We start from the raw sequence: 24,654 nt of genomic DNA, 5'->3' as shown, positions 1-24,654 counted from the left end.
AGATCAGCACACATTAGTTCATAGCTGAAGTGGAAAACATTTTATAAATAAAAATCACAAAAGTGTGGTGTGAATTTTCATTCATCTGCACTTACACTGCAAAAACACAAAATCCTACAAAGTATTTTTGGTTAAAGATAACTAAATATTTTTGTACACTTTAAATGAGACAGACTAACATAAAAGTAATGTTTCAACATTGTTTTAAGTAAATAATTCCTTAATATTGTTGAAAAAGTTCTAGTTCTAGTTGGCAGATAAATTAACTTACAACCTGTGAAAGTTTATTTTTATAAGTTAAATAATCTGCCTATGAAAAATTAACTTTCTCAACAATGATAAGGAATTATTTACTTAAAACAAGCTCCTATATTGGCTAAAAAGTTACTTGTAAGTTAGTTTTGTCTCATTTCAAGTTTACTTTAAGATATTTGCACTAGAAACTCGACCAAATATACTTGGTAAGATTTTGTATTTTTGCAGTGTAGAGCTGCAGGTTTTGGGTTTAATCAGATTAAATTGAGAGCGTTTGTAAAAATCACTTTTTTAAGCTTTGTAACAGATTTTTAAGTGATTTATGGTGTAAATTGTGACTCAACCATGCCTTAGTAGGCTTTCAGTTGTTCTTTGCAGTTTTTCCAGATGATTTATTAAACTTTATTCCATGAGATGTTCGGGAGTTGCTTCATAAACTTTGCCATAATTTTATATTCGACCTGTCTGCTGTTTCTTGGTCTTCATCTATTCACTACTGCTGTCTAACAAACCTCAGGCATTTACACGACAAGTGGGAATAAATTACACACAGTATTACAACATGCACCCTGTAATTATGTGGCTTCCAAAGGCAAATTGCTTCTCTGAGTTTTCCTTAGGAGGGTCATAGTGCTGCAGGTTGAATCCAAATGCAGGCTTTCAGTTTTTTACTTTAATTCGTAAAAAATGTGAAAAGTAGGCACATTTTTTCCAGTTTTTATGCTACTTTGTTTGGGACTTTAACAAAAAATCCAAATATAACACTTTAAAATTTATAGCTGCAATATGGAAAATTACCATCATCTGCTGTTGTCATGAGATCATATTAATATCACTTTACTTTCTCTGTTGACTTTGCTGCTATAAGGTTATCAGAAGAAATGGATTTTATGTGCACCTTGAGGTTCATTTTTCTTTTTTTCTTAGAAAATGCCTCATATGGATCTGAGTTGGTACCTGACGTCCTCACCTGGCGATGCAGACGTCCGATTAGCACGGACGGTTCAGCGTGTTCTTGCTTGCCGATATCAGCCTGCACGCCTCAGTGCTGCAGCTATGGACAAACAGCTGCAGGAAGCGCAGGTATGTGAATTATTCCATCACATTTTACTTTACTCTCCCTTGTCAAAACTTTATTTTCCTGTAAAAAAAAAAGTGTTTAAGAACTGATTTTTCTCAAAATTTATCAAAGACGTTGGGTTTAAGTGACTTCCTCTTCAGCCTTTCTTGATGTCAAGTGATTAACAAAAAGTCACATGAAAAATTCCTTACAAATATCTCTAAATTAGCGCCACAAAATCTGTGATTTTGATTGCAAAAAAAACACAAAAACAATCACAAAACCCTGGATGGACTGACCAGTGTGAAAAGATGTTTAATATTATTTCATTTTAAGAAACACTTACTGAATGCTGAAACAAACAGCTGTTAACAGTTTAATGGGTTTTATCAGTACATTCTGGCACAGCCAGCCCTTTAAGATCATTCTGATTTTTGATTTGGCCCAAAATGAGCTTGAATTCATTTAAGTTTTATGACTTCAACATCTGATGTTGAAAAGCTGACGTTTTTGCTTACTGGAGCACTTTTGATTTAGCTTTTGCCAAACTAATCTTGAGCTTTTCTTTCCGTTCCATTGTGCTTCCTGTAGGAGTACAGGCGGTCCGTGCAGGAGCAAGTGGCTTCCATTAAAAGCAGCCTGTCAACCGTTTCAGACCCGAAGGCTTCAGAAAGAGCGGAGGCAGAATGGAGCTCAGCCCTGCTGGATGCCTCTGCCACCGTTCAGGTCAAAGCAGCTCAGCTGGATCTGGTCAAGCAGTATCACCTGCAGAAGAAGAACGCCAGAGCTTTCCTTGAGGTCGTAGCGGCGGAGAAGGAAAAGATGAGCTTGTAAGCGACCAATTATGCAAAATTCACTTTTTGGATGTTTTTTTTTTTTTACACTTTAATTTGCATTTCTGCTGCTTTTAAAACCAGAAAAAACACTTAAAAACAGATGGATTTCGGCATTAAGTTGATGTTATCGTCTGGAAAAGGAACCATTTCAAAATCTTTAGTCACACTGCGACGTTACCTAGCAACCTAAGCGGAGTTTCAGTACATTTGTTCAGCTGGTTTTAATGCTGTATGGGCTGTACAATGGCTGCTGGAATAAACAAGTCTTTTGTTGTTGACTTACCACTTGCTGCATTTTTGTTGGTTGTGCAGGAGGCTCCACTTCTGCTTTTCAAAGATGTACGGTTGTTTAATTGCACATCTGTTTGCAGCCATTTTCACATGTGAGTGTAAACGTTGATTGGGGGGCGTGGCCAGCAGCAGCTTATTTGGATTTAAAGTGACAGATCCCTAAAACAGCTCATTCTGAAAATAACTCAAATTGGCAGAGTCTGAGCAGAATAAAATCTCAATTTATGCAAAAAAATGTTTTTATGTTTTTTATAAATCTGTTCAAGGAAGCATAATAGGTCACCTTTAAATTATTTTATCGTGTCTTTTATAATTGATGTTTTAATCTAATATAATTTCATGTTGGTCTCTACTTTTTTAGAAGTGTTTTGGGAAGCAGTTCCCTTCAAGAGGAAAAACTGAATGCATTGCTGCTGACCATGGAGCAGAAGAAGTCAACGCTGGAAGGTTTGCTCTGCCTAAGCAGTCAGTTGTCGGTCCACCTGAGTGATGCGGAGAGTTCAGGTGTTCTCGTTGCTCAGCTTGGTGACATCCAGGAGGAATGGAGGCTCCTTAAAGGAAGCATCAGAAGAGCTCATCAACAGGCGTCAAATTCTGCATCTCAGTCAAAACTTGTTTTAAAAGAGGCCGCGGAGCTTAAAGCCAAACTTGAAGCTCTTTTAAAATCTGAAACTGACAACATAAGTTGTTTAGACTTAGCTTGTCTGACCGCAGAGGTGAAAGTTTGCAACCAGCTTCTCCTGCATTTACAGTCCCAGGCTGGTTCCCTCATCTGCTTTTCTCTGGGTCAGAAAGAAAAGGCTGCGATTGAAGAAAAGATTCACGACCTGAAGTCTTTGCTCCATGTCACTAAAGAGAAGCTCAACTCTTTGCCAGAAATCTGTGGAAGCGGCTCTACAAGTAAAATCAACAAGCAACTACAGGGCTTGGTCAATTTGACAAAACAAGCAGAAAATCAAGTCTTTTCTGGGAAAAAGTTGTCTGTTTTTCCTGAGCAGGCTCGTCTTCAGTTTGAAGAAATGAGGAAATTTCACATGGAAACTTTATCAAGACGAAGCAAAATGCAAATGCAGGTTGGAGAGCTAAAGAGTAAAGCTACCGAAACGGAAAATCAGGAGTTAATAAAGACTGTAGAGCTGTATGAAACAGTTGCTGACAGGTTGGGTCGTGTTCTTGAAGCCATGAAAAAGGGTCTTGATGAAAGAGAGAAGGTAATGTGTGAGTTTGGTAGGTTGGATGTCTGGGTAGCAGAAACATATATGAAAAGAGAGACCTGCACCAACGTTGAGAACGTTTCAAAAGCTGAACTCAGTGAATTGGAAATGGAGCTAAAAAGTCATCGATCAGCAGCAGTGGAGCTGGAGACCCAACTCAAATTAGTGGACGCACTTTCAGAGAGTTGCACAAAATTAGCTGTTGAGCTGAGTCTGGCTGAGAGCCGCTACCTCGGCAACAGGCTTTCAGGCCTTTGGGCAGAATTAGACGGACTGCTAGCTCATGAGAAAGCCACCTGCTGGGAATTAGAGGAGCTAATTCATGAGAGAATGTCTTCCAATGAGGAGTTAGCTGCCATTCAGGCTAACTTGGAGCAAACATCTGCTGATCTGGAGAAGCAGAAGTTCCCTTTGACCAAAGAGACGCTGTTAGTTATCACCCAGTTGGAGCACAAGCTAATGGAGCATCAGTGGGAAGTTCAAGAGCTGCAGCATTGCCAGGAGGACCAGAGAAACTCTGTGCTCTGCTCTATTGGTGAACTGCAAGACCAGTGCAAAGCTCTCAGAATAAACGCCGTGGAGCAACAGAGATATGTTCACCACAGAGGACAAATGGAGGAATCCATGGAAATCGCCCAAACTCAACTCCAGGAGGCTAAAAACCAATCGGTGAGCACAGCGGAGAGGTTCAGATTGAGCCAAACGCTGCTGGTCGAACTCGCGATGGTCAACACCCAATGCCAAGAGACGGCGGATCATCTGGAGGCGATCGCCCGTGAGTTAGAGCCGTCCGAGCTTAACGCAGAGAAGAAGAAGCTCCATGACATGGTGGAAACGCTGATCTGCTGGGAGCAATCTGCCACGGATCAAATCAAAAATCTGGAGGCCGAGCTTTTACCAGGTCTCCAGTTTGAGTTTGAGCTTCCGGCGTTGATGGATCTGTTGCAGAGAGCCAACAGGCAGCTGGAGGAAACCAAACAAGTCAAACCCGATGAGAAAGCAACCGATGATGCAGTGATTCAGTGTTGGGTCATCAGGAGAAATGTAGAGTCTGGGATGAGAGTGTTGGCAGGTCTGGCGCAGAGAGACAACATTAACCTGGAAGACTGCAATGAGCTGAATTCCCTCAGAGACGCAGTAATGCAACAGTCCCGCTCATGGATGGTAAGGCGGTCAATACCGTAAAGCTGCAGACAAAACCAATGTGCTTTTTACTTATAAAACTGTCACCATGTCATGACAGATAATCTGTGAAAATATCAATCTTTCCTGAGCTATTATTGCCATCTAACAAAATGCACCAAAAACAACCAATCAGAGCCAGGAGGCGGGTCTTAGCACTGTCAATCAATATCATGTACTGTGGAAAATATCTGTTCTCCATGCTAAGTTTTTGATGTGTGAGGTTGAAGAAGAGTCAATGAGTTGAATTCAGGACAAAATGGCATCAAACTAAAGTTTTCCATTCTCTTTGTTAGCCCCTATGTAAGCTGTAAGTAGTGTGTCATCTCCTCTAACTTTGGCTTTGAGGGCGTTTCCTAATATGCCATTTCCTTTAGCTTTAGCTTTGCAGCTAGCTAAAAGAGATAGAAGGAAAACACAGAATTATTTATTCTCAACAGTACTCACTGTTAAAGGTGCTAATGAAGGCGAAACTACTTACTGTTAACGGAAAACATTAACTACAGAAGCTATATTAGTTACCAAAGTGATTGACAGCATTAAGCCCCGCCTCCTGGAGCTGATTGGGTGTTTCCAGTTAGCACCAGGAAAATACAGGAACTCAATCTTTTCACAGAAACTGTCACAACATAGTGATATGTAGTAAGTTACACACTGCAGCTTTAAATATTTTGGAAGATTTCTTTAACATTTTGAATGTGTCCAACAGGTCAGTCTGTCTCAGGCCAGGGAATCCCTTAAAGATTACCAGTGGGCTGCTCAGGGAGCCATAAACTTCCTCCACAATGCCGAGGCGACCTTCCTGTCAGCTCCCGGAGGCTTTTTGGTTTGCACCCAGGAGCAAAGACAAACCCAACAGGCTTTGGAAGCTCTTGAAGACGGCTTTCAAGCTCACATAAGCCATCTGATGGAGCGAGTGCCACAGGAACGCTGCCTCTCACGACCGGAGACTGAGCTCCTTCACATCAACGTCCTCAGCCAGTTGTTGGTTGGAAGGGCTTTACTGGAGGCTCAGGCAAAACTCAGAGTGGAGCGTCTGCAGAGGTACCACGTCTCACTACGTGTCTAAGATGAATTTATATGCTTGTTTTGTTTACATTTCCTGTTCTTACAGGTGTGAAGTAAGACAGAGAACCCATAGAAAGTGGCATGAAGACGTTAAACAGGAAGTGTTGCAGTTTGAAACGAAGCTTTCAGGATGTGCATCAGAGAAAGTCACATCATATGATGAGTGTATCGATCAGCAGAAGAGAGTGAAGGTGGGTCAGATGTGGAAAATCTGCTAGAGCCATCAAATAAAGATTTAGGGAGTTTTCACGCCTGATACTCCGGTAGACTCGGTTCAACTGGGAACCAAAATGGAAACATTTGCTACATTTTCAGTTACTGTGGTTCGCTTTCACACTGCACTGTGTCAAACCAACCAAAGCTTTCGAAAAAACCTGTTCCCCTCCTCACCTGCGGGGGCGCTGCACCAAGAACAACTGAAGGAAAATGTGAACAAAAATGGAGTAGTGTTAGATTTTAGCGGTTATAGGATTTCTGTTTTATCTTTGGTGAAAAACTACAAGCCGTTTCTTCTGCTAGCGCTAAAATTGCAGGTTTCTTTTTGTTGTTTTTACCCAGAATGCCCTATGGTGTAGTTTGCTTCCTGATTTTGGAGTAGTCTCAGGTTCACATGTTATATATGCATCCGAGCCAGAGTTCACTTCAACCAAACCCAGACCATGGGTAGTTTTTTTTGGTCACCATTAGATTTAAGTTAACTACAGCGATTTATTCAGACCACTGAAAGAAAATGGAGGAGTAAATTTCCACCAAAAGTCTTAGAAACTTTGAAAATAATCTTAGAAAATTTCTAGAAAAACTTGGACATTTCTGAGCTTGAAAAGTTGAAAAATTGCTAGAAGAAACAAACAAAATTTTGAGATTTATCTCATAATTTTTCTACCAAAAAGCCTTGAAAATTTCTGAGTTTTACAAGTAGAAAATGTTTGACTTTTGAAACATTTCAGAAATGTCCAAGTTTTTTTCTAGAAAATTTCTGAGATTATTGTCAAAATTTCAGATTTTTTTGGGTGTAAATTTACTTCCTTTTTTTCTACTTGCAACAGCCCTGATACACCATCGTATATTCACAACCCCCCAAATAAACAAAACTTTCTAGGCAAAAGTTCAGTTAAAGCGAACTAAGCAGGGCTGGTGTGATGCTTAAATATTTACCGCCCTGTTTCAAGTTACCTACGTCCTTTAATTGCACTTTCTTTTTAATTCTTATTCTGTACTTAATTTTACTATGTATTTAAATTTTGTGTCTGTTTTTTTACGTTAAATCGTGTAAGGTGACCTCAAGTGTGGAAAGACGCCTAAAAATAAAATGTTTTGTTATTATTATTCTTAAGAGATATTATTGTTTGATGAGAAAGTTAAATTCAGGCTGGTGTCTTTGTGAAGGTTTTAAAGGAAGATCTTCGTAACCTCGCTGGGAAGATGGTGGACCTGAGAGCTGCATGTCCGACGCAGGGTTGTGGCGTCGGGAAGGACGGCGAGCATGGCGCCCTCTGGAGGCGCTGGACGTCATTACGGCGGCGTTTGGGCCTCCTGTTGGTGCAGACAGAACAGAAGGAAGAGGAATGGAAGGACATCTCCACAAGTGTGGGTGTCATCATCAGCAAATACCTTCATGCAGAAAGTAATCGTAATTTAGGCTTTGATGGTAATTATTGACGGTTTAATTCTGCTTTCCTTAGATGGAGGAGAGTTGCAGCTGCTTGTCCGGTCTTCAGGCTGAACTTCCAGACTCTTCCACTGTGAGTTTCTCTCAGGAGGAACCTCAGCAGCTTCTGGCCCAAATGGAGCAGCAGCAGCTGGCCTTATCGTCACTGAAGCGCCGACTGGAGCACGCGTTGGGCTCATCCTCTTCCCAAGACGGCGTCCTGCCTGGATCCGCTGGGGAATCCCTGGAGAAAATCCAAGAGAGCATCTGGAGGTGGGATTTCTTAATTCTGACTTTGTAGAATGATGGAACCAGCTGGAAGGTAAATGTTTTTAAAACATCATTGATCCCCACAGCTTGAAAGAGAGAAACCTGCTTCTGACGGCTGCAACGGAGGAGGAGGAGGAGGAGGAAGAGGATGAAGAGAGATGGCGAGCCGAAGAGGAAATACGAGACATTGAGAAAAAAGTGTTTGAGATTTTACCAGAACTGGAAACGAGTTCAAATTCAACCAGAACCAAGCAGGTCGGCTCATTTCTTATGCTTCTTTAATGCATATAAACATAAATACTAAAACAGAGCTTATAACAGACGGAGTTCGTGTTTTTCTGGAACATAAGTGGACATTTTAAACAATTCAATGCATTTTCTGAAAGTATCTAGAAACCAGAACAGTTACATTTACTTGAGTAACTTTATTTTGAAATGTTGTTACTCTTACTTGAGTAAATTTTCTGTAATCTGATTCTTTTAATTAGAAATCACCAGACACACACCTGTAGGTTTTGGTTAAAGCTTCATAGGTTTTTTATTGAAACAAATTCAATAAAAACATGTATTTTTGTAATTATGTTATTTATATATTTTGGTCTATAAAATACCATAATTTACACACATTTTTCTATTTTGGTCCATCTGATTACATAATTTTTTTAAATATTAAATGACGTGATCAATAAAGTTTTTACTGTTTCACTCGAGTAAATTATTTTTTTTAAAACTTTTCCTTGAATCCAGTTTTCGCCTTTGTTTGTGGCACATTGTGTCTCATCTTGTTTTTATGTTTTCTGCCCTAAAAGGAGCTCCAGGAAAACGTTATCTCTCTAAAAACCCAACTTAAACACATCCTGGACACCTTGGGGAGCCGACATGCAGAAATCCCGCCAGATATCCGAACAAAGATCCGAAATGTGGAGCAATCCGTCCAGAAAGCAGAAGAAATGGTGACATTAACTTCCATCTTTCCCGACACATCAGTCGTCTTCCACCAAAACCGTTTTTTCCAGAACGTTTGTTTTTTATCCAGCAGCTTTCGGAGACGGACAACCCAATCAGGAAGCTTTCGCACAGAGTCAGGGAGCTGGGTTCTGGTCTGGAGAGAGTGAAATCTTTACTGGAGCAGAAAAGCCCAACAATCAGAGAAGCTCAACGTGTCCTGAAGGTCTTTATGTCTCCATTTTGTCTTTTTCTCTGTTTGCTTGAACATCTTTTTGATAACTTCATAAAATGTGATTTTTTTCCCCCACATATTCAAATAACTTTCCCTGCTTTCAATCAATGGATTTAACCCTTTTGGTGCCGGGAACTGCTTTTATTGCACAAGAAGCAAAGATTTGTGCTTCAGCTTGTTGTGATTGTCCTCCAGTGTGTGTGGGACGAGCTGGACGCCTGGCACAGCAGCTTGATGCTCCTGGAGAGCGAAGTGCAGGACGTTGCGGAGGACCAGCCGGATGAAGCCCAGCTCCTCATGGACCAGCTCACAGAACCGCTGCAGCTCTATCAGAACGCGTCCCGCCTGGCTGAGAACCGAACCGCCTTCCTCAACAAGGTCTCCTCCTCCTCTCGTCACTCAGACTTCTACACTCAGCTCAACCAGCACTGAAAAACATCAACAACTACATAAAAACGTCTAATGTTTCTGTTTTCCTCCCTGACGTCAGATTCCCGCCTGCCTGCAGGAGTTTGAAGACATTTCCCACCGAGCCTCCTGCTGGTTGGATGAAGCCCAGTTATGGCTTGGCACTCAGTGCAACTTTACAACAGCCAAAAGTCTCAGCAATTATGTCAAGTATCTACAGGTTAGAGGTCCACAAAATCTCTCTCTGGTTTACAAATGTTAGCCTTTTTTGATCCATACAATAAATGTTTTATCTGTTATACAAAATTCACATTTTCTGTGTTTTTATACTTCCACTTGGCTCTCTCTGCTTCTAAAAACAACTGAAGTGTTTAAAAAAAAGACCAAGATGGTTTTTTTGGTGTCTGGAAAATTAGCAAAAACTGTTAAGTAACATTCGACAGGCACTGCGCCGTTACCTAGCAACCACAGACCGAGCTCCAGCACGTTTGATCAGTTTGTTTTTACCGCTGTATAATGGCTGCTGGAACAGACAAGTGTTTGTTGTTGCCTTACCATTCAGAAACCACTTGCTGCATTCTGTTTGGTTGTGCAGGAGGCTCCACTTTTGCTTTTCAAAGATGTACGGTTGCATAATTGCACATCTGTTTGCAGCTGTTTTCACGTGTGAGTGTAAACGCCGAGTTGGGGGCGTGGCCTGCAGCAACTTATTAGGATTTAAAGTGATGGAGACCAAAAACAGCTCAAAACAGGCAGAACTGAGCAGATTAAAATCTCATAAGAATTTCATTCACAGGCCATAAAGCTATTCCAAAAAGACAGAATTACTCATTGATTTATCAGTAAATCAGAAGCTTTAAATCAGATATTGCACTTTGTACATTTTACCCCAACTGTTTATTAACTGGCTGTGATATTTTTGCTTTTTGTTTTTTTTATTTTATTGAAATTTCTGGAATAGTTGATGCTGGAAGACTCTGACAGGATCAGACACACCCTGCAGGTGTTTAAGTCGGGCCTGGCAGAGATCTCTGCCGTGTGTGACGTCAGCGCTCAGGAGGAGAGGCTGGACCAGAGAGACCAACAGGTCCAGGAGATGCAGCAGACCATCGTCGAGCCGCTCGACCAGCTCCAGCAGGCCGCTGAGGTAAAAACCCACAAATAAAAGCACCTTTTCATGCTAACGCTAGCACTGAAAGCTCCCACCCAACTGAAATACGTCCAAACTGAAGCCAGCTTCTTTTGCAGATAGTGGAAGTGGTTGAAGCTGACATTAAGGCCATGGAGAAAAACGTCTCAAAATTCAGAAGCGTTTTAAACTGCATGGATGATGCAGACGTAACGCAGGCAGAACGTGAGGTAAAACTCTGCTGACGAAGATTTGATCGTTTGTTTGACAGCTAAAGGCTTCAGCTCGGTTAGAACTGATGCATTTTGTGACTAATATGGACGTTTTAACTCTGGTTTAAACTGTGTTTTGCACCTAAAGGAGATCCTGACCCAGATCCAGTCGATGCAGAAGAGTTTGGAAGACATGGAGAGCTGGAAGGAGGAGGTCCATCTCCCTGAAGGAGCAGAAAACCTGGTGATCTTCTCCAAAGCCAGAACGCTGCTGGAACAGCTGGATGGGCTGGAACAAATCACCGGAGAGAAAAGGCGTTTGCTGGAGGTACGGCACGTTTTAGGACAGGGATTATGCCAAAATGCCGTCAGGAAAACCTTTTATAAGGAGTACAAAAGTTAAAACATCCAAAAGTGTGGAGGACTATTAAATAAAACGGCTTTGTGTGTTTTGAGTAACTCTGATTGTTCCATATGTGAAATATTTGAAACATACCTAATCTTTGATTACAAGTTGGCAGCTTGTTTGGTTTTTTTGATAACAAGAGTGAAGTAAAGCAGAAATCTGTGTTTTTATATGTCCATTTTTTTCAAATAACCAAATAACACAACAAATATCATTGAAACAGGCGTGATCATTTATTTTTACTGTTCTTGACAAACAGAACAAAAAGGAAGAAGAAGAAACGACTGAGAATCTTAATATCGTCTCTGATTCATCTGAAGAGATGCCGCTGCTGGAGAACCCGGCACACAGACGCTTTTTCCAGGTAACAATAATAACAATATTAGATAAAGAGAAGCTTCTAACAATTTTGATTGTCATACACTGAAAAGCTTGCAGGATTTCTAAGTTAGATGTTTGAGCTCTTCACGCTTTGTTACGTCTGTTTTCTGGATTTATCTGAATCTGCTTATGAACGTTCTCATAATAAAGTTATACTAAAAATATAAAGTTAAAAGGGAAGTTAATCAACTCACTGAATTTTAGTTTGGGCAGGTGTGTATTGAATGCTGCGAGTCACATGTGCCAAATTATTTAATACGCTTTATTAAAGAAGCTTTCAGGTCAATAATTCTTGAATATTGACTAAAAAAGCAATACTTCCACTGGAAGATTATTTCACTTATAACATGTGAAAAATGTTTTGTTACAAGTGAAATAATCTGCCAGTGGAACTAGAACTGGGTTGCTAGGTAATGGGCTGGACTTGGCTGACGTTGCTAGGTAACGGCGCCAGTGGAACTGGAACTTTTTATGCAGCTTTTATATATATATATATATWTTTTTTTTTAGTGGATAAAAAATAATTCTTTATTTTATTTTTTTTTACTTAAAAAAAACTTTTAATTTTCAGACTACCTAAATCTTGCCAACGTTGTGCTTCTCATATTTTTTTCTCCTTCTCTAAAAATTTGTTATTAAATGAAAGTTACTTACTTCATCACTGTGTGGAAAATAGTATAGAAAAGAAAAGAATATACTTTATTGATCCGAAGGAGAAATTGCTAGTTAGCTGACTAGCTTCTCCATCCAATATGTTAGCAACAGAAATATAACCTTAAGAGATAAAGTTTATAAATATTTATATATGCTTAAGATTGATGTAAATAATTCAATATGACTGAATATAAATAACTAAATAAATAAACCGATAGAAATAGGTTAATCTATAAATAATCTATAAATGAGTGCTGAGAAAATTAGATTTAAAATATTGAAATATTAGATAAAAAATATTTTTATTTATTATTTATTTTATAAATATATACATAAATACTTACTAAACTGATGTAATGTTTCATATTATGCTCTAGATTTGAGTAAAATCATTCATTCATCCATGAAAGTAGCGCCGACGTTCAGTGACTGAGTGATTATTGCTGCGTTTTAATTCGACTCACGTTTGGTGATTTATTAATTCTCATCCCTGCAATCAGGAGGCTTTTGAGATGCATGTTACAGAGGAAGAGGAGGATGAAGGGGATGAGAGTCGTCACTCTTCCTCCTCTGACACACTAACATGCAGTATACCAGAGGTAAACCTTTGAAACCATCCAAACCTGAGCGTAACTGAAAATCTTTACATCTCCTATTATTTACAAAACATACTGTCTTTTATTCTGAAAAGGAATAAAAATGCTTGTTATATTTTTCAAGCTTCCTTTTAATGATTTTCAAATAAAATTCATGCATGTATCCTTTGTTACTAATTAAATTAACCTATTTTTGCATGAAGTGAAGCTGCACCGGACGGGTTTTGGTCTCTCCTTAGAAACCCTCTCCTCCGCTGTCGAGAGCAGCTGCTTGAAACGCTTCCTTTCATCCGTACACTCAAAACCAGAAGGTCATGTTTGAATAAATGTGTGGGCGTGGATTTTATTTGCATTTCTATTTTCACAAACTCACCAGGACCTGGAGGAGACGCTCAATCTTCCAGATGAACGAAGGGAGGACTTGGTAAAAAATATTAGAAACATAAGGATGTGAAGATTTATTCCTAACAAAAAGAATAACATGTTGGATTAAAGTGATTCATTTGTGTTTCAGGAGGAGCAGAGTGCAGCTTATCAGGCTGAAAACGGTTCAGACGAACCTGGAATCAGTGTTTTACGTGGGAAATCTGGACTTGACGACAGTTTTGGACCYGCATCTACAAAACTGGACTTGATCGCTTGCCAGAACTTTCATTTTGAAAAAGTAGAGAATGACGTAAAAGACGAAGACGTCGCAGGATCGTCAGTGCAGAAAATGGYCGACGTCAACCCACAAATAAACCCGTGTTTGATGGAAGCTGCGGTTGGAGACACCAGGCTGATTCCTTCGAGACCCATAACTCCTTTTTGCTCCAAAAAAGCCTCGGATGAGCTGAGAGAGGAGGAAGACGAACGTCTGTCTTCGTCCTCGGCTGACCTTTCACACCCGGTGAGTGTCCAAGAATAATGGAAATTAAAAAATGCTCATTTTTAAACCGTAATCCATCAAATGTGGCTGTTTTTCTCTTTAATCTTCAGGGAGTGTTAAACAAACTGAAGGAGCAAAAAGCAGTCAGTCCAAGTTCAGAACCTCAGAAACCTGAAGCATCATTTGGGTAACAAACTGCAAACGAGAAGAGAAAATGTTTTCATATTTTAGTTTGTTCAAACCCACAGCAAACCCGTCCTCATTCTGTCTCTCAGCTCTCCTGATGATGATGATGATGATGATGATGATGATGATGATGATGATGATGATGATGATGATGATGATGATGATGTGGAAAATCAGCATTGGACTCGTATTCGCTCCCATGTTGGGAGAAAAATGAGCGCTTTGAGGAAAGTTTTGGAGGAGCAGCAAAAYACGATCGGTTCTCAAGACGGARGAAAAAAGATAAAGGTTAGAAAATACGTGAAAAATAAATGCGGAGTGACAAAATACCGAACTGAATACAAGTTTTCCATTTCAACTTAGCTACAAATTTAAGTTGTTAATTTTAAATAAAGCAGGGTTAAAAGAGAAAGAGGAGTAAATATTTTTTTTTACTTTAAGAAGAAGACTAAGCAAAAAGAATAAAAAGATTTAAATACATAAATTGATCTAAAATGGCGCCTCTTCTTTATCTTTGGTTTTTTTGTTCAGGTTCCAGGAAAAGATCCCGTGTCTGCAGCATCTGTTTCATCGGTTCTACAGCAAATAAAAGACACAAACGCTAAGCTGAGACAAACGTTACATGAGGTACAAAGAGTTTAATCTGAAAACAGTTCAATTCTCAACCTGGTAATTTTGACAGATTGTGTTGATTATGTCCAGTAAGTAAGATTTAATGAAGTCTAACGAGATAACAAAGCAGCTAAGATGATATGTAAATGATTTTTTTTATAATTACTTCACTTTTTCAATCTAATTTTGGTTACTTTTACAAGGCTGACAAAAAGTGACCTGTCGGGTTTTCTATKAGTTTATATGAATTACAGGTGTGTATTGAATGCTATGAGTCACATGTGCCAAGTTATATTTATTATATATTACATGTTATATTATAGAAGCTTGTTTTAGGTCAATAATTCTTGAACATTGATAAAAATGCAATAGTTATTACACTTATGTGAAAAATGTCTTGCTATAAGTGAAATAATCTGCCAGTGGAACTASAACTTGGTTGCTAGGAGACGGGCTGGGCTTGGCTGGCGTTGCTAGGTAACGACGCCAGTGGAACTTACTTAACTCTTTACTTAATTCAAGCTCCTATATCTTGCTGAAAAGCTACTTGTAAGTTAGTTTTGTCTTATTTCAAGTGAACCAAKATATTTTTACTACAAACTAGACCAAAAATASTTGGTAAGATTTTGTGTTTTTGCAGCATTTTAAGTGATAAAAAGAGAATTTAAAAAACTAGAACCAGAACAGTTTGATTTGTAAAATATTCAAGAAGTTGTGATGCTTTTCTTTTCTCTTAGTGGTTTTGCTCTATTTTATGTTTGTCTACCACATAAAATCTCAGTAAAAAACTGAAGTTTATGTTTGTAATRTGGAAAAAGGATGACTGTAACTTCGGTAATCCCCAGGCGAAGGSCTCAGGTTCTYCTCATCCAGKAGTGAAGAAGAASTTCRGCGAGGCCRTGCAGAGTGTCGTGACGTGTCTGGACTCATCAGCCGACCTGCTGACCCCTGATGGACCTGCAGCAGCGGATCCTCAGCTGAGGCTGCTGCAGCTGGAGGTGGCTGACCAAATCTGCTTAAGATASAATATTATCAGCAAACCTGAAAATACAGCTTRGTGCAAAACAGAGGAGKGAAGTACTGAAAAACTGCACTCAAGTAAGAGTAGCACTACTTTTAATACTTTTAAACCAGTAAAAGTAAAATTCTAAAGAAAAGAAATTTCTCAAGTAAAAGTAAAAAAGTATTTGGTAAAAAGTGAGTAACTGATCAAATTATCATATYTAAAATAATCAGATGGACCAAAATGAAAACATTTCATATAAGTAACAAAAAATAACAAAATCAGACAAAATAAAAACTTTCCAATTCAGTTTCCTTCAATAAAAAAAACTTTTGAAACTTAAACTAAAACTGCAGGTTTTTGGTGAATTTTTGGTTAGAACATGTTTGTTTTTCATTCAGTAGGTAGAAAATCCCGAAATTTTACTAGGTAGAAAAGTATTTGATAAAACGTTTACTCAACTACTGAGAACTTGATCAAATTATCAATCGTTTAAATTTAAAAAGCTACAAAATCTAAAGTTAAGTGGAGATTTTAAGGACCAAAATGACAAAAAATAACAAAATTAGACAAAAAAAAAATCTAAATCAGTTTCTTAAAAAAAACTTATGAAACTATCAAAAACTTCAAGTTTGTGGTGATTTTTTATTTTTTATAGAAATTCCCGAAATTTTACTCAAGTAAAAGTAGAAAGTACTCATAAAAACAATTTGTTTCAAAAAACATGTAAATGTAACTGAGTAAATGTAACTGGTTCCTGGTTCCTGGTTCCTGGTTCCCAGCTACATTTCAGTTTTGTTGTGTTTTCCTTTGTGTTTGTTTCAGAGTTTATGGGCTCAGTTGGAGCCTCTGGCTGAGCTGGTGGCTGAAGTGGAAGCGCAGATCAAACCTGCTCTCCTGATGGGAGAATCAGACGCTCACAGCGGTTTGGCGCCGCTGGACGATTTTGTCCAGACGGTGCAGCTTCTCCTCACCTCCTCCCACAGTCGGCTGCTTGAGCGCTCAGGACTGCAGAGCCAGCATCAGGTTTGATGTGTTGCAAATCAATGCCAGGCTTTTAAAGAGGCATAGAAAATTTCTCTCTTTAAATGCAAAAAACACAGACCATCATTTAAAGGGGTAGTATTTAGTAAAATTATGCTATAATGTTATTTTTGCCTTGATTCTTTCATGCATGTTTRGGAAATTTTTCAATCTCCGTGGCAACCGTTCAGCTGTGGAAAATGCCTGCTTTCACTAAGGGGCGTTTTTTTTTCAACAAAGCTCCTCACAGCTTCAGTTTCCATGTTTCTAAGCTTCCACCCCACTCAGCTCCTTCAGACTAGCCAGCAGCAATTAGCAGACATCTGGCCAGACTTTGTATCTGCCGAGCTCATTTCTTGAGTAGAAATGTTGCTAGAGACACTTTTTTCCTTTGGTTCAGCATTTATTTAGAGCAAAAAGCGACATAAAACAAATTTGCTTATAATTTTTTTTTAAAGAAAGAAAAGCGCTTTTATTCTTTAAAATGATTTTTTTGCACAAAAAGAATGAAACATGATTTTTCAATAGAATATATCGTTTGWAGTAGAAAGTTATTTACAAAAATAGCCAGCAAAAGACTTAAAAGTTACAATTTAAAAAAKAAAGTTGATTCCTTGCACTATTAGTGTTCTTTATAAAAATGCTTTACATATATTTTTACGTTTACATTTTAAAACAATAATTCTTTAGCATTTTTGACCAAAGTTATTAATTTGGCCCCTCRCCTCGAGTTTGACACATATGCAGAGCATCTCTGTAGTTTAAGCTGAAATAGTAAAACGTTGTTTGAAAATGTGGCCAAATAACCCGTTAGTAAATGTTTAATGATGAAATTAACGATTAAATTCAGAGTTTTCTGTGAAAAACCTGATAAAAACCATCGTCTTTCTCTCCGTACTGCAGACTCTTCCCTMCAGTCGGCCTCGTCTCCTGGATCCGTTTGACGCAGGATGTTGTGAGATCTTCCCAAACCTGAAGGGTCCGCTCAGCTTGGAGGTAACAGCCGCTGCAATTTAGCTTTCTGAAAAAGTTTTACAAAATTTTGCAACAAAATTGCAAATATTTTCGTGACGTCTTAATTTTTTCCCCCCCGTTTTTCTGAAAGTTGAACCCAGAAWTATTCTCACCTAACTCTGGTTCTGTGTATCGTCCCAGTGCGAGCCGGGCGGAACAGAGGAACACGCCTCCCAATCCTTGCTTCAGGGGATTTCACGCCTCTTGAAACGCTGTGAGGAGAGTTTAACAGAAAAACGGACGAGCCTTATTCCCAGCCGCAGCAAACTTCAAGCTGATCTCTGCAGACGCGAGGTATCTGATTATGCAGGCAAAGCCCAGATTTAAGTCAGAAACTCCACTTTTTCCACAAAGCAAGTCCAGCGTCCAAGAGTTTATGATTCAGGACCTCCAAACGTCTTGTTTGTTGAATTATTTACAGTTTAACTCACTTTTGTCACATATCTGGATTCATTATGCAGAAACTCCTCCAGGTCCTCGGATCCCAGCTGTCTTTTCTTCAGTATCTGCTCCAGCATGAACCTGATGCACTCAGCAGCAAACAGGATGAATGGGTACATCTGGAAGTCAGGGCCAAAACTCTGCAGCAGCAACTTCTGGAACAACAAGTGGCTTCTCAGAAGACGTTTCGGGTTTGTAATGTTTGTTTGCTGAAGGCCATTTGAGCTTCTGCTCACATAAATACGCGTCTTTGTTGTGTCTAAAAATCTGTTCTGGGGCTTTACTGAAATGTATGGATTTTATGTTTGCCTTTGCTATAGGGTTGGACCCACTGGGAGCAACTTTGTGGTCAACTTGGCAGCGTGTTGGATGAGTCTGAAGCTTTTTTTAGCGCTGGAGAACCAGAGGGAGAGGATGAGGAGGAGACGGTGCAGCGGAGGCTACATGCCTGCGAGGTAAGTCCAGTGGAAACTTCACACAGTTTATCCTCATTTCTTCTCTCTGGTTGCCTAGTTACTCCTTTTCCCCAACTAAACAGAACCACAAATAAACAGGAAATACAGATCTGTGGAGGGGGGAAAAGAAAAATGCCGTTGAGATTTTAAGAAAACTATTAAAGGAGAAAAGGGCGCAAAAAAACATGTTGCATTAACAAATAATGCAACATTTGAGATGCAAAATAATAAAAATTTAAAAAGGACAGAGGGATTTTAAGTTTAAGAAAGAAAACCACACAAACACTGTTTTCAAAGAAATGGGGAAAAAATACRTAGACAATAGTAAAACAATTCTCAAAACYATGAATATTTACCAAAGTGGACATGTTTTTATAAACAAACAAAATAAATACAGAAATCATGTATCTGCAACTCTAGACGTCGAAATTAGTTCAATGAATCAGATTTCTTTGGGAAAGAGCTCGTCAACATACATTTTGTCATTGTTGTACATTTTATTTACTGTAATGTATAAATTATGTATTTTCCTGCTGAAATTTAAACATAMAWTRTTGATTATTTTTATTAATACGCCATATTTTAATCAAAATAAAGGTATTTCTTTTGMGTTTTGAAGAAAGTAATCAGAAGTTTTGCCGTTGTTCAAACTGGACATAAACCTCGTTCTRCTCGTTTCGCAGCGGACTCTGATCCGGCTGGAGGAGAACCGCTCCGTGTTGGGGTCGTTTTTGGATCACAGGCTGGTGCTGCAGGCAGAGCCGTGGTTCGGTGCCTCGGTTGCGCAGGAAGGGGGCGCTCTGGAGCTGCGATGGAAAGGCGCCTACAGGCGTTCGGAGCAGGAGATCCTCCGCCTAAGAAACATCCAGGAAAGCAGAGCCAGGTGGGCCAGATGCAGAATTACCAATTTAAAGCATCTAATCAGGAGAAAACATGTTTTTTACAAGAAGCAGAAGAGCAGAATTATTATGGCTGGAGCTCTTGACGAATTGAAATAACCAGATGAGCAGTTTTATTTAGAATCACACTGCAAAAACACAAAGTTACCAAGTATTTTTGTCTAGTTTGTAGCGCAGATATCTTGGTGAACATGAGACAAAACTAACTGACAAGTAGCTTTTCAGCAACATATAGGAACTTTTTAAAAAGGTTTTATTGGCTCTGGTGGCCTTTATCTAACAGTTAATTGACAGGAAAGAGGGCAGTGAGAGAAAGGRAAKACATGCGGCAAAGGTCGCCAGGCCGGGAATCGAACCCACAAATATTTTTAAGTAAAAGATTTCTTGATATTAATGAAAAAGTATTKGCTATAAGTGAAATAAGGACATTTTCCTTATATTATAAGTTATAGTAGTGGAAAAATGTCTTCAAAAAAAACAAAAAGGAGAAAAATACCCAGCTGTTTTTTTTTTTACAATTCTTTTTGGTTTCGATGGAATCCGTTACCTAGCAACCCCAGCAGAGTTCAGCTCGTTACCTAGCAACCCAGGCAGAATTCCATGCACATTTGGTCAGCTGGTTTTACTCTACAAGACAAGTGTCTTGTTGTTGACTTACCATCCAGAAACCACTTGCTGCATTCTTGCTGGTTGTACAGGAGGCTTCACTTCTGCTTATCAAAGATATACAGTTGTATAATTAAACATTGAACTAGGGGACGATGCCAGCAGCACCTCATTTGGATTTAAAGTGACAAAAGGCCCTAAAACAGCCCGTKTTGAAAGCTCAAAACAAACTGAAATCTCATTATCTAAGAACAATTTTGTGCAAAAAAAATGTAAATGAACATATTTTGAWCATGTTTTAAACAGCCTTCTCCATCTCCAAGAACTAAGAATCTAAATGAATGAGTTAAATTTATCTTCCTTTTGAGATCAGTAAAGTATTTTCGCATTTGAATTTGTTTTGTAAAGCACACAGACCAATCCTCCCCTGTTCAAGGAAGCACAACACGTCACCTTCTTCAAAACAAAGTAGAAAAGAGAAAAAAAATACCATATGTGTGAATCGGGTTYTCTSCCTTAAAAAATAAAGTTGTGTAACCTTATTTGTTGCTTGGTAGCTTCTCCCGTMTCAGGTGGGCTGCMGTTCTTCTTTKAACTTTCCTCTTTCATCCAAACAGCAACTCGCCACACACAGAACCGCAGAACACGGAGTTTGAACCTGCTCCTCTGGAGACAGGGCGATGTAGAAACCAAAAATCACAACGTGTTGCACCAAATGTCACTGAGCGTCAAAATATCCCGAAAAAATTTWAATTAACAAGATATTGACTGCATAAAAGGATCAAGGTTGCAGTTGTATAGTTTCCTAACTTTTTTTATTTTGTTCAAGAATATGTTTTCATTATTTTGCTTCCATCATATATGAGAACTTTGCTCCGAAAGCCTTGCTGTATTAGGATAATTTTATTGAACTGTTTTTTATTGCTGTTTTTGAGCAAAGCAAAAACAAAGCATTGCTAATAAAAGAACATTTATCATTTAATAAGTTACACATCTGAAAATCTAAAATACTTCAGCTCCATTTGRTGGCTAATTTTTGCACTTCTTGATCTGCAAAAGCGGCCACACATACTCATTACAAGAGCCATAAATGGCCCTCGGGCCGCACTTTGAACACCTCAAGTGTAAAACTTGAGATWAATTTTTCAGGAATAAATAATCTGAAGCTTTAGTTTTATTTTATTAATATTTTTATCTGCACTTTACATGAGAATCCAGGAAAAATATTTTCAAAAAATTTTGCAGCATGTTTACTTTACWTTATATGAATCCAAATATAATTTGTTGCTAAATTTATAAACAAGCCAAAAAAAAGAGATAAAAAGTGTTTTTTTTTGTTTCCAAGCCCAACCTTATGAAATTTTTTTTAAAGAGTACAAATGTATATAACTTTAAATGTAATGTTTCAGATTGTTGTTTTTTATGTTTCTGCTTATAATTTCTATAAGAAAGTTATATTTTTGTCTTATTTTATGCATATTTTAAAGATAAGGAGAAGTAGTTAGTTCAGTTTGATGCCATAAATCTAATATTTGTGTACCTTTTCAGTCAGCTGTTTAAAAGTTTTGATTGATTGATTGATTGATTGATTTAATCATTGAAACACTAACAGTTTAAAGAGTTTTGATTGCCCATAAATCAAGACGGTGGAGTGAACTGGGAACAGTTCAGTCTCTGACAAAAAAAGACTCTTTGAAGCAGCTTAGAGACGTCGAGCCAAATAACGTCCCTGGTTGTTAGTTTGCTCATCTGAGTGGGAGGAATTCATGAATATACAGTTCGTCTTATTTCTGGATTCAGGACAACAGACGGAGAAAGAGTTAAAAGAGAAGACAGGTACATATAAGAAAAAATAAAAAGAGAGCTTATCTTTTATTTTCATTTTTGCCTTTGGACATCCACCAACTGGCCTTTGGTGTGTGTGAGGCGGCCTTCATGTTCTGCCCCGCTGGTTGATCTATCAGTCCTGGCTGTCCTCCCCACAGATTCCTGGCTGGCGTTGCTGCGGTCGGTGAGCGTCTGCTGGCCGCCGGCGAACACCTGAAGACTTCCTCAGACCTGAGTCAGGAATCCGTTCAAAGGCGACTGCTGGAGCTGCTGGTGAGGCGCTTAGCTGCTGCTCCACCTGGGTTCATTAGGAGCGAGCTGCAGGACGCCAGGCTGCTGCTTTCAGGGGTGATACCAAGAGCAGAGGCTTATTATGGGTCAATTATTGGTTTATTATGGGTCAATTATTGGTTTATTATGGGTCAATTATTAGTTTAATATGGGTCAATTATTGGTTTATTATTGGATTGTTATTGGTTTATAGTGGGTCTATTATTGGTTTATTATTTAAGACATATTTAAGTCCGAATTTTTCCAACAGTTTTCTTTAAATTCATGAAAAAATAAAGTTTGTATCATGAGCATTCACCCATCCGCCCACCATCCATCATCCATCCCTCCATCCATTCATCCCTCCATCTGTTCATCCATCCATCCATCCATCCATCCATCCATCTGCCCACCATCCATCCATCCATCCATCCATCCATCCGCCCACCATCCATCATCCATCCATCCATCCGCCCACCATCCATCATCCATCCCTTCATCCATCCCTCCCTCCATCCATCCATCCATCCATCCATCCATCCATCCATCCATCCATCCCTTCATCCATCCCTTCATCCATCCCTCCATCCATTCATCCATCAATCATCCCTTCATCCATCCATCCCTTCATCCATCCATCATCCCTCCATCCATCCATCCATCCATCCATCCATCCATTCATTCATTCATTCATTCATTCATTCATTCATTCATTCATCCTTCCATCCATTCATCCATCCATCCATCCATCCAGAATGACTGAGAACTCAGAAAATTTCACTCTCATAAAGTTTGTAATTTGAATAAAAAATGTGCAGATCCCCATGTAAGGAAACATGGCATTCATTCATTCATTCATTCATTCATTCATTCATTCATTCATTCATTCATTCATTCATTCATGTTGCGGTCTCTTGTCTCTTAAAAATGAGACACATGGTCTTATTTTTAAGGGAGATCTGCTTAAGCCACAGTTCGATGTAAAATACAATTTACTGTCAACAAAAATCCTTCAAATGATAAAAATGATAAATATTTTTAATCTGTTTAATCAAACTGACCTCATTAAACCACTAAAACCACRATAAGATTTTATCAGGTGTCCTTAGTTTAATAAAACCCAAATAATGTTCCAAACATATTAATTATAATTATTCCAACATTGTCAACCTTTCCCCAGGACGTCTCCGTGGAGCTGGCAGCCGTTTCCAAGGAAACCAGTCGGCTTGTCCACYTGAGGGACGCCGAGTGTCCCAAACTGAGAAGCCAGGTCTCACAGCTGGAGGCCAGCTGCAGCCAGCTGACCTCTGACCTTTCCAAGATGCTGGAGCATCTGCTGCAGGTTCAGTGATTCAGTATTCAGAGAAAATAACGTTTTAAATTAACAAAGACAAACAGATATGAAGCAGATGATAGTGTTTGAGAATGTGTCAGATTTCATGTTAGTTCTGCTAGTTTTCAGAAATAATTAGAACCCCCCCCCCTCTGCTGCTGGGAGGATAAACTTAAACGATCAGAGACGGGAGGAATCAGCAGGAAGGTCACTCTTAATTTTTTCTCTCCATTCATCACCGGTGACTGCAACCAGATATCTGGCTTCGCTATAATTAGTCACATTTTGCCAGATTTTTTCTCCCAGTTGGTTGAGTTTGAAGCCTTACAGTCTGGAAACCCCTTCAGCAGATCTTATCTTCTGAAGAGAGATTTAATAATACTGGCGATGTTCTTCTTATAAACACCAGATGTTTCATGCAGAATTACTTTGATTAAGAGCAATAAAACCCACCAGCAGATCATGTCGCAGATGGTTATGTGAAATGAAAATCAGTTATTGTTATGTTGACTTATGTTTGTTAGCGCCTGGTGAACGAACAGCCGCCAGTAAAGCTGCTGTCTGAAGTGGAGAACTGGCTGAAGGAAACAGAAACTCGGCTCTGCCGGGAGAAGAAAAGAGTCCTGACGGCCAGAACTGCAGCTGAGATGGTTGAAATTCTGCAGCAATGTCAGGTACTTCATGTGTGTTTTATGCATTTATTTAAATAATGATTAAATTAAAGGTGCTTTTTTGTCAGGATTCCTGTTTTAAGTTGATTTCTAACCTGAAATACATAGTTCATATTCTAACTTACCGTATTTACATTTCTCCATGCTCCAAACCACAATTATAACTTTACTGATATTTTATGTGACAAGTTAACATAAAGTAAGTCCGACTGTAAAATCAAAAGAAAACAACGCAAGTTTTACAAATTAAAGATGTGATGTACATTTTTACTCAACATCCCTGAACAAAGTCTTTTGGATTKTGTCTCTAAAAACTGACGTTTTTCTTTGCAGAATTTCTTATTTTTAGTCAGATTGAATGGAGATCGTTTGTTTTCTCTCTAGCGAAGAAAAAGATTCCCCCAGCATGATGCTGACACCACCATGTTTCAAAATGGGGGTGGTGTTTTCTAAATGTTGTGCAGCCTTTGTTTTGCAGACGTAGTGATTAAAATGAAGGTCAAAAAAAGATTTTTGCTCTCATCTCACCAAACCCTTCACAGGTTTAATTTCCCTACATGGTTTTTACTGCAAAACCACAAAATATTACCACATATTTTGATCTGCAAATGTCTTAGTACACTTGAAATAAGATTATTAGATTATTAGAATAATCT

General features: G+C 38.8%; 1 protein-coding gene across 1 annotated transcript in view; it reads left to right on the top strand.

Annotated features, from left to right (window-relative positions):
* syne2a (spectrin repeat containing, nuclear envelope 2a) overlaps positions 1 to 24,654 on the top strand; it is a 109,677-nt gene that overhangs the window by 44,267 nt on the left and 40,756 nt on the right. Inside the window, exons 48-80 of the mRNA XM_017302110.1 lie at positions 1,183 to 1,338; positions 1,907 to 2,145; positions 2,804 to 4,820; positions 5,548 to 5,882; positions 5,953 to 6,097; positions 7,293 to 7,493; positions 7,589 to 7,827; positions 7,911 to 8,079; positions 8,634 to 8,777; positions 8,861 to 8,995; positions 9,200 to 9,382; positions 9,495 to 9,632; positions 10,374 to 10,559; positions 10,661 to 10,771; positions 10,902 to 11,081; positions 11,419 to 11,523; positions 12,695 to 12,793; positions 13,167 to 13,214; positions 13,305 to 13,679; positions 13,769 to 13,845; positions 13,934 to 13,939; positions 13,988 to 14,135; positions 14,379 to 14,471; positions 15,275 to 15,454; positions 16,285 to 16,485; positions 17,386 to 17,478; positions 17,638 to 17,790; positions 17,958 to 18,128; positions 18,258 to 18,392; positions 19,076 to 19,275; positions 21,883 to 21,997; positions 23,175 to 23,336; positions 23,852 to 24,001. Of these exons, the coding sequence (XP_017157599.1) occupies positions 1,183 to 1,338; positions 1,907 to 2,145; positions 2,804 to 4,820; positions 5,548 to 5,882; positions 5,953 to 6,097; positions 7,293 to 7,493; positions 7,589 to 7,827; positions 7,911 to 8,079; positions 8,634 to 8,777; positions 8,861 to 8,995; positions 9,200 to 9,382; positions 9,495 to 9,632; positions 10,374 to 10,559; positions 10,661 to 10,771; positions 10,902 to 11,081; positions 11,419 to 11,523; positions 12,695 to 12,793; positions 13,167 to 13,214; positions 13,305 to 13,679; positions 13,769 to 13,845; positions 13,934 to 13,939; positions 13,988 to 14,135; positions 14,379 to 14,471; positions 15,275 to 15,454; positions 16,285 to 16,485; positions 17,386 to 17,478; positions 17,638 to 17,790; positions 17,958 to 18,128; positions 18,258 to 18,392; positions 19,076 to 19,275; positions 21,883 to 21,997; positions 23,175 to 23,336; positions 23,852 to 24,001 (7,089 nt within the window). The remainder of the gene's footprint in view (positions 1 to 1,182; positions 1,339 to 1,906; positions 2,146 to 2,803; positions 4,821 to 5,547; positions 5,883 to 5,952; positions 6,098 to 7,292; positions 7,494 to 7,588; positions 7,828 to 7,910; positions 8,080 to 8,633; positions 8,778 to 8,860; positions 8,996 to 9,199; positions 9,383 to 9,494; positions 9,633 to 10,373; positions 10,560 to 10,660; positions 10,772 to 10,901; positions 11,082 to 11,418; positions 11,524 to 12,694; positions 12,794 to 13,166; positions 13,215 to 13,304; positions 13,680 to 13,768; positions 13,846 to 13,933; positions 13,940 to 13,987; positions 14,136 to 14,378; positions 14,472 to 15,274; positions 15,455 to 16,284; positions 16,486 to 17,385; positions 17,479 to 17,637; positions 17,791 to 17,957; positions 18,129 to 18,257; positions 18,393 to 19,075; positions 19,276 to 21,882; positions 21,998 to 23,174; positions 23,337 to 23,851; positions 24,002 to 24,654) is intronic.

Source organism: Poecilia reticulata, linkage group LG21 (assembly GCF_000633615.1).
Source record: "Poecilia reticulata strain Guanapo linkage group LG21, Guppy_female_1.0+MT, whole genome shotgun sequence".
NCBI lineage: Eukaryota > Metazoa > Chordata > Actinopteri > Cyprinodontiformes > Poeciliidae > Poecilia > Poecilia reticulata.
The sequence above is the reverse complement of the archived record's forward strand: the minus strand, read 5'-3'. Positions and strand labels throughout refer to the sequence as shown.